The sequence below is a fragment of the Phalaenopsis equestris genome, unplaced genomic scaffold (genome assembly GCF_001263595.1).
Source record: "Phalaenopsis equestris unplaced genomic scaffold, ASM126359v1 Scaffold233029, whole genome shotgun sequence".
NCBI classification, from domain to species: Eukaryota; Viridiplantae; Streptophyta; class Magnoliopsida; order Asparagales; family Orchidaceae; genus Phalaenopsis; species Phalaenopsis equestris.
In genome coordinates this window covers 1-9735 of record NW_018250984.1, presented here as the reverse complement: position 1 = coordinate 9735, position 9735 = coordinate 1, and the positions used below count along the sequence as shown (strand labels likewise).

At 35.8% G+C, this 9735-nt stretch overlaps 1 protein-coding gene across 1 annotated transcript; it reads right to left on the bottom strand.

Annotated features, from left to right (window-relative positions):
* Positions 1 to 2245: 2245 nt before the first annotated feature.
* On the bottom strand, positions 2246 to 8347 carry LOC110038528 (uncharacterized protein At4g18490-like; the record flags this gene model as incomplete). Its single annotated transcript, XM_020743395.1, is given in 8 exon segments — positions 2246 to 2519; positions 2609 to 2719; positions 3102 to 3266; positions 3364 to 3403; positions 3500 to 3567; positions 7748 to 7925; positions 8004 to 8124; positions 8202 to 8347. Coding segments are annotated over 8 exon segments (880 nt in total), but the record flags the coding sequence as incomplete, so codon positions are not given.
* Between the last annotated feature and the right edge of the window lie 1388 nt (positions 8348 to 9735).

The following is a 9735-nucleotide window of genomic DNA, read 5'->3' as shown; positions in this document are numbered from 1 at the left end:
ACCTGCTGCTATAGCCCCACTTCGGCACGCCTCCCGCAGCCAGCTAACTCCCATTGTTCCTCCTGGACAGCCAACACTCGCCGGCCTCCCGCCTGCATCCTTGCAGACCAACACCGCTCCTGCTGCCTTCCAACAACAACAGGCTTCCTCACGGACAACCAGTACTTGTCGCGCCTCCTCCCTGCTTCCTTCAGCTGCAGTTCGACACCCCTACTACGGTTGATTTCCTGTCCACCTTCCTCCACAGCCGCCGACACCTCTCCGGCCTTCACCATAGTGGCTGCTCTAGCTCATCCCTACGGACTTCCTTCTCGTCAAGCTTGTTGTGTCTTCATTTGTTGAGTTTTTATTTTTGATGTTTTGTTCTATGCTTTTACTTACACACTTTCTTTCTTTTTTCGAGTCATCATTATAACCATGTTTAGATCATTGGTTTTGCAGGTTTTACAATTGGAGGCATTTAATGAATCTCAATTTGGGATTGTAGTAGGAATTGAGTGATTTTCTACTTTTTAGATTTTTCTTATCGAGATGATAGTTTTGACTTTATGCATATAACATTGGGAGGATGTTTTGCCTCCAAAATGGCCTATTGAAGTTCCAAATTATGCTCTTAATTGCTTACTTTAGTCTCATTTGAACTTGGATCCAAGCGCACTTACTATTGTTTGGTTCATCTTGTCACGATTTGTTGACTACAGGTTTATATAAAATGTAGTTCAAACCTCTCAGTCAATTTTTTTTTTTTGTTTTAAAATCAAATATTTTAGTGACTTTGAGATGTTAATATTATGTCAAAGTTCATATTTGATTAGATGATTTTTTTTTTGGCTGACGTGTTAAATATTGAACCAAGCTCATCTAAATCTCATTTGAACCTCAGGCCCATGTTGCTGCCATTGCCAGGGTCAACAAAGCTTGAATAACAACTATCATGCAAGACATTTGACGGCTCTTTAGAAGCTCTAACATAAACCACCCGTACAATTTGATTTTTGGACATAGAAAAATAAATTGCGTTGAAGATGTTTGCCGTATACTTAGCATGTTGAATTGCGACCAGCAGAGTTATGGCCGTTTTCTTCAGCAACACATTTTGGAGTATCCGACTTCATTGATACTACGGCACATCATATGTTCTATTGAGAATGAGAATTTATAAAACCGATCCCAAAGTGTTGGGATGAAACTAACGATGATGTGATGACATACTACATCTTTGGGCACTTGAATTTTTTTGGGCTTAAAAACTTGATTATCTCAAAAGTTTTTTTTTATTGCATTTTATCATTATTTTTAAAATGTTATTTGCATTAGTTTTGTATTAGCGAATCAACAGTTGTAACTATTAGAATGATAATACTTGTGACTGTTGGAGACTATATCATCTGAACAAAATCTATCAAGGATATGCATGGCTCAGTAAATGCTGTTTTTTAGTGAGCACTACCGCTATATTCCCGAGGTGGCTTCTTGTCTAGTTTCCTGTACATGTGTTTGAGTTGGTTTTTATTATGGAGCATTTACATACATACCACATAATTCTTATTTATTTACATATCTAACACCTAAATTTTAATTATTACATTTATACTCTACCCAAAGTATTCATATCAAATGAAAAATACCATTATAACTTTTAGAAAATGAAATACACCTCATGCATGAGTAAGGTGTTATGTATGTAATAATCAAAGTTTACATAAATACATAAGAATTGAGAGGTATGTATGCGAATCTTTCTTTTATTATTGTTTAGTTGTTATTTATATGCCTAAACTGAGGTTTAATTGTACAATTCATACTAAAGTTCATTCCGATAAATTGGACCTTAGCATCTGGTTTCATGCTTCTTTAGGCTCTACTATTATATAATCCAGAGTTTGATCTGTGATTAATGTGTCAAAAATCAATTTTTACATATGCAATTTTGATAGATGACTTTTTCCTGAGAATTTCAGAGGTATCATTGGAACTTAAGTACACTCAGGAGGCATTGCGAATGTACTAAACACAACGCACACATTGTTATTTTTAGGATAATTGAAGGTAAATTTGTCAACCATTGACTTTGGATGATCTGGATTTTTCTTTCATTAAAATTAGAGTGAATTTTGAAGTATAAATACGTAGAATCAATCTCAATTATTTAAAATGGTTCATATGGTTGGGATCGACTCATTATCCGAAAAAAATCTTTATCAACTTGAAGCCTCACCAAATGTAAACTTTTGTTGACATTAAAATTGAGATCAATCAGTTTCTAAAATATGTTTTATGTATAAGCATTCAAATAAACCTAAAGTAATTTGATTGTTCAGTTCCAATTAGGTGGGGTTACTAATATCGAAGGATAAGAAACCAGAAAGAAGTAATTATCAAAGCAGCAGATGCATGATTGTTAACTTTCCTTGCACGCGCATGTACTACAGGAAGCTTCGGCAACAGAGCAGTAGTTCACGAACGCCTCAGATTTCCTTAATAAGCAGGCTTGAGGAAAATTTCTGAAGCGCTTGAATGTTCTAAATGTAAAGGAACACACTTTGAGGTTCAGATGAAATAAGCAAGGATAAGAGAAGCAGCAGCCATTGTACTGATGAAAGGATATCTTTTCCTCTAGCATGGTATAGTTGAGCAAGAGCAGTGCATTATTGTTTATTATCGAGCGGACCTGAAGTTCCTTAGCTTCTTCGTGCTTCCTTCTCACAATATTGCATATCTGCGAGGTTAACCAGTAAGAATCCCAGCATTTATCTTAAAGCATAAACGATAGAACCATATAAGCGATATAAACAACATTGAAATAGGAAATTGCTCCCTTCTATTTAGTTTCTGGCGTGGGCGAGATAAATGAATACAGTGCATATTACAAAAAAAAAAAAAAAGCTTATTTAACGTACCACACAATTCCTTTGCATTTATATATCTATAACCTAAATTTTACATTTTTATATTTATACCACCCAAATTTTTTTTACCACATCGAAAATATCGCCATTTTAACTTTTGAAAAGTGAAATACGACTTTCATGCATAGGTAAGGTGATATGCATGTAAAAATTAAACTTTAGGTGTTAGATATTTATGTGAAAAAAACTCACATTATCGAGCTCCTTTGTAAGAGTTTCAGCCTTTCTTAGATTGTCATCTGCCATGAAAAAGGATGAAACTCCAGCTAGTAGATTTTCCATCTCAGTGACAACATTTAATGAATTTGCAACTGGGTTGAGATCCTTGATAATTTCTGTAATTTTGATGTCCGGAACCTTAAAAACCAGACGTAGGGAAAAGAAAAAAATAATCATCAATTAGTATGGCTGGGGGGAGGACTAATGAATATCCGTGCGAGGGATTCACGCCTACCATTTTCCATTTGGTGTTTGGAGATGATTCAAATGAAATCCTGGGAAAGTATGATTTACCAGTTGAAGTAATATCATAGATTTATAATATAGTCGGCATAAAAGATAATATCAAACATTCAGAATGAACAAATAACCTCTGGCTAGCATTGGACTCTTTGACACATTCCATGGGACTTGAAATTCCTAGATCTGCAACTGATTGCTACAAGAGCAAATATGGATCATTAAACAAGCTTTTACTTGATTGAAACATATTGTATGTACAACATGCATGAATCTACCATATCATCATAAGAAACAATAGCAGCGCTAACATTAAAAAAATAGGGTATTTACATGCATACCTCCCAATCTTATGTATCTACATATCTAACACCTGAACATTCATATTTGCATGCATACCACTCAAATCTTTTGACATCACATAAAAAATATCATCATCACTAGTTTTAAGAAGTAAAATACTCCTTTTAATGCACAGCTTTATGACACAAAGGTGCTATTAGTGAGAATATCAAACTTTGGGTGCTGGACATGTAAATATATAAGAATTGTGTGATATGTATGTAGATTTCACTAAAAAAAATTCATGATAACCAATAGCCGCAATTCATAAAACATATGGTAACAAAATTAATGATGCTAGATTCTAAAGAAGTTGAAAGCTTACCTCCCCATTTTTTCCCAACCCAAAAAATGAATTCTGTTACCTCAATCATTAAACAGTATAAAATAGAGATGTAGACTATGATATGTTTAGTATGTCATTATTATTCGAAGTTTTCACCAATTTATAGTTGAGTTATAGAATAAGAAGTTTACTGAGGACAAGGTAGGATCAAGAGATTCACGTCTTCTACGACTCACATAAGTTGTTATTGAGTTATATCATGATTGCACAAAGTTTATGAAGCCTGTATATGGCTTGGTGGGCTCTTGGTGCATAATACTCGGCGAGTTTTAATTTGAGAGGGAGTCATGATTAATGTAGATAATTCTCATGTGAGAGGAAGATGTTAAAGCATATTAATCAAGTGGATAATTGAAAATTATGTTGGCAATCCTGAACACACAAGACCACATTTAAAATAAAAAAATACAAATAATAAAAAACCCATCCCTCCCCAATGGGCCAAAACAAGAGGATTAGTAATGAAGAGATCTATATGGTCATTTTTTGTTTGAAGAATAAGACCTATGAAATTTTCTTATGAAAGAAGTTGTTAGAAGTTATATTAAGAAATAATTTATTCCTGTAAAAAGTTACGACGAATAAACTATTTCCCTAAATTAGAAGTTATTTTATTTCTTATTTTATATTTATTTCCTAGGATTTGGAGTTATTTCCTTTCCTATTTTAGGCTTTCTAATTTTATGTTATTTCCTTTTATCTCCAAATAATTAATATGAATTGTAATTAGAGATATTAGGTGATATATCTTTTCTTTCAAATTATTTACTTTTTATTATCTTTCCAATTCTAGGATTCATGTAAGAGTTATTTATACCCCCCTCATATCAATGAAAAAAATCCCGCTTTATACGACATCATTCTAGATTTCAACAAGGTATTAGAGCAAAGTTCCCTGCCCTAACAGCCGGTTCTCCCTCTAGAGCCGCTGAACTCTCTTCGTGCCATTCTCCTTGCAGGAAGGGAGGGACGCTCTCTCCCCGAGCTCTTTCATGCTGCACATGAAGTGTTTCGTTGGATTGATTATTTATTTAAACTGCCACACTATTCTTTATAGGATCGGTTCCTGAAGGTTGCAGGTAGAGGAAAGAAAGACAGGGGTTTTAAAAGGAGGATTTGTGAGTGGCATGTCTCGGCTTCTGATCTTCTGAAAATATGCCCCTTAACAGTTTCTTGAGAACTTTTGCATTTTTTCGTGTGGTTCTCTTGTTGAAAGTAGTAGAACTTTTCTGCAACAATGATGGATATGTTACCTGATGTCATTATCCAACAAATTCTATTGCACATAAGCATCGCTCGAGATGTTTTACCTACAATTGTCTCCAAGAGGCGGAAGGATTGTGTCCCCATCACAAATGTCTTTCATTCCGTCTCTGATGCATATTCCACAATCTCCTGAATAATCTCCATTGCCATCCACTTGGAGGAGCTAGTTGTTTATTGCCCCTTTTTTGCACCAAGCCTTGCCTTCTAGATCTCCCTCCAAAACAACATGCTTCGCATCCTGGAGCTTCTAATGGACAACACAGTTGACAAGTGCTTTGGGGGCAGAGCAGAGGGAAGTGGTGGTCCAGTGGACTGCATTGGTGCAATGCATAACTTAGAAGCTCTCAAGCTTTGGGGTGAATACTTAACCAGGTCTCCAAGTTGGGGAGTTTTTAAGAGGCTAAAGACTTTGGAGATCATTGAAGTAACACTTTGTGATGATGCATTGAAGGATGTTATTAAGACTTGTCCTAATCTGACTGATTTGGCTTTTTTTGCTTGTGATGGAGTTGCAACAGTGTCCATAAAATTGGAGTGGTTGGAGAGATGCAGACTAGATTTCTTAGGTCCATGGAATTGCTCAGTGTCTATGAAATCGATGAGAGCTTCCGTGCACTATGCAAGGTTTGGCATCCATCTGTCATAGGAGTTATTCCTTATGTCGGTCTTAACTTTGATGTATATGAATCTCTGAAGGAATGGAAGTGACTTTTTTTTTCGGACAAGTTTGGTGTTTGATCCTTGAGGTTGAGCGATTATGGAACGATGACAGCACTTTAGCTTCAAGTGAGCATTGTGAGATTTTCTGCAACATGTCCTCCACTGAAAATCTTCATATGGCAAACCATCCCCGAAATCTTTTTATGCATCAGACCCTCCAAAATTTTTTTCTATTTTAGGTCCTCCTCCAAAGCTTTCCTACAACAGGTCCTTCACCGAAATTCTTCCTACAACAGGTCCTTCACCGAAATTCTTCCTACAACAGACTCTTCTCCGAAGCCTTTTCCTGTATCAGGCCCTCATTCGAAACTTTTTCCTGCAGCAGACCCTCCTTCGGAATCTTTCCTGCAGCAGACCCTCCTTCGGAGCATTCCCGCAACAGAGCGTTGACTGAAATTTTTCTTATATTAGGCCCTTTTACAGAGTTTTTTCTGCAACATATACTCTACCGAAATTCTTCCTACAACAGACCTTCATCTGGAGCTTTTTTGTGTCAGACCCTCCGGAGCTTTTCCCATAGTAAGACCTACTTTCAGGGCTTTTTTTTCTTTCTTTTTTGCATGCCATGCCCTTTAGCTTTTTTTGGATATTGTTTGCTTCCCTGCAAACTCCCCTGCTACCTACATGCACAGCAGGAACTGCAGTCAAAGACAACTGCAGTCAATTAGAAGTCAGTTTTTCCTGCAATATGTATTCTACCTTGCAAACTCCCCTACAACATCACCTATAAGAGTCTTTTATCTACCTACAGACACTGTAGGAACCACAGTAAAAAACAAACCACAGTGGTCTCCTTCCTGGCAAACCCCGCTGCAGCATTATATGTAGGAGTCTTCCGCCTACCTACGGACACTGCAGGAACTGCAGTCAAAGACAACTGCAGTTGTCTATATCCCAGCAAACTCCCTTGCAGTATTACCTGTAATAGCCTTCCACCTACCTATAAATATTATAGGAACTACAGTCAATGACAACCAAAATGCGGGATGAAGACTTCAACGTTCTACTTCACAAAAATTTCCTCATCCATTGTTTCATGTTTTCAAATCCAAGTTGAACATGATTTTCAACCATCTTTCAACTTGAGGAAGAGTGTTAGAAGTTATATTAAGAAAAAAATTATTTATGTGAGAAGTTATGAGGAATAAATTATTTTATTAGATTATGAGTTATTTTCTTTCTTATTTTATATTTATTTCCTTAGATTTGGAGTTATTTCATTCCTTATTTTAGGCTTTCCAATTTTATGTTATTTTCTTTGATCTCTAAATAATTAATATGAATTAATTAATTTAAGATAATAGGTGCTATATCTTTCCGTTCATATTATTTTCTTTTTTATTATCTTTCTTATTCTAGGATTTATATAAGGATTATTTATACTCCCTTTCATATCAATGAAGAAAATCCCGCTTTATTCCGCATTATTCTAAATTTTAACAGAGGGCTTGCCATTTCATTGAATTTAAATGACCCCTTAAAGGAAATGACATGCATTTTAAAACTAGTAAGAGACATTGTAACTTTTTTGAACAGCAATTATGCGCCGGTGCCTCCACTAAACCGGAGGACTTGTTTCAAACTTTCATTTTTCTATTTTAATATATGCTGCCTTTAGTTTCATGGAATCATAAAAATTTTGGTAAATATCCATTCCATAAAAAATCCAAAGTGTATCAAATAAATAGAAATGGCATTAAGAAACCTCGTCTATTTTCCGCTTCAAAGATGCAGATAAAGAAGATTTCTTCTCAATGCTGGCCAAGTTGGTTGTTTTAGATGAAACATTTAAAGGACATTCCATCCTTTTCTCCAAAATACGCACCGACTTTGCATCACTTGGTTTTGCAGAATTTGTTTTGCTTTTGTTCACCTCCATTGTTCTGGAGCCAAAAGAATAGTCTAATTGTTAAACAAAGTAAACATGAAAGAATGACTACAGGAAAAATGTCATTTCATACTTCGTAATAGCAGAGTCAAGAACACCAGGATGATTGCTATCACCCAAAGTGGCATCCTTACTAGTGCTAATGAACTGGGAACCAAGTCTATTGCTGGAAACATGCTTTGCTATGACAATCTCTGCTTATGAATTTAATACCACATAATAATCAGAGAAAACAACAAGATCCCAACAAATAGAAACACATATTTGTTACCTTTGACAGAACTGGTTTTATTGCCAGCAGACGACACCTTAGGGTCAATAGTAGCATCAGAAATGGGTTTCTGAAGCCTAGTCGTTGCCACATTTTTGGCACTCATTAAAGTTTGGTGGGACGCACTTAAAGTTTTTAGTTGAAAGCTGGAACAAATTCATATTAACAAACACGTTTAAAAGGTTTAGAAAACCCTCAAGGAAAATAACATAAAATAAAGGACTTTTAAATATGTCAAGAATCTAAGCATATCGACAAAAGCAAAGGCATAAAGAAGCAAGAAGAAGGTAGGATTTCCATTAAAAATAGCAATTTTCATGCAATTAACTAAAGATGCTAATGTAGTGCTTCCTTTCCATTAAAGTAAAATAACAGCTGTATCATGCTTGCAGATTTTCCACCCATGTTTTCCATTAAAGTTGAGAGTTCTGTAGAAAACCGATGTTATACTAACACCACATTACTTGCATCCTTCCCAACAATTATTCAACTAAATTATCCCTGGAAAGACGGGCTTTTGAGTTTTTCTTTCTTATTTGGGAGGAGTCTTAAAGACTTTTTATTCTTCTTTTTTAAGGGAAAGACTCTTGAAGACTTGATAGTTTGATAGCATATTTATGTCAAACATTAAACATAAATAAATAAATAAATAACACATGTGCATTTTGAAACCAAAACCACAAAATGAAGATCAAATAAGAAAGCTTGACACATACAAGAAACTAACTTCACAACTGTAAAGCTTTTTTCTTAGAACTCCACTTTCAATTGAATATTCTGCAATTTTTAGTCTGGTGATGCAAACTTCTTTCAGAAATTTGTAAAGATATGTTATGCTTAGCATCAAAGCAGTTAACCAAGATAATGTAATGGTCTTTAGCAATATTTATTTCCAGTTCCATATGCATGAATTAGAAATTCAATGCATGAAACCACATCATATCACTCTCTGAAAGACCTAACATCTAAATGTTGGCAAATCTAAATATTCCAACAAATGAGGAGATTTAACGAGGTTCGGCAAAGATGCCTACGTCATCGGGAGCAGAGCGGCGAGTTCCTTTCAATATTCAGAAAAGGGTATACAGAATAGAGGATACCTCCTGGGGTTACTAACATGCCTATTTATAACCCTAGGAGTAAACCTAGGCACAATACGTAATTACAACATTACTCCTGTACCAAACAGCGGGGCTTTGCCTCCGCACCGCAACCCACGTAACTTCTCAATTTGGACAGATTTTTTCGCTCCGCTCTGCTCCGCTTCGATCCAGCGTCTGTCCCGATATGGTATATGAGTCATACCACAACAAATCTCCACCTTGGCGAATATCCAACCCCTTAGGAGAAAAAATACCTGGGAGTTACATCTGCGCCACTGTGGGTTGGGTCACCATGCTTCTCTAGGAACTGCAAATATTCAACAAGTCCAAGCAATGCAAGAACTTGTTGATAGTAACTGGCTTGGTCAACATATCAGCTGCATTCTCATCATATGCACCTTCTGCAACAGTATCTCCCCAGAAACAATCAA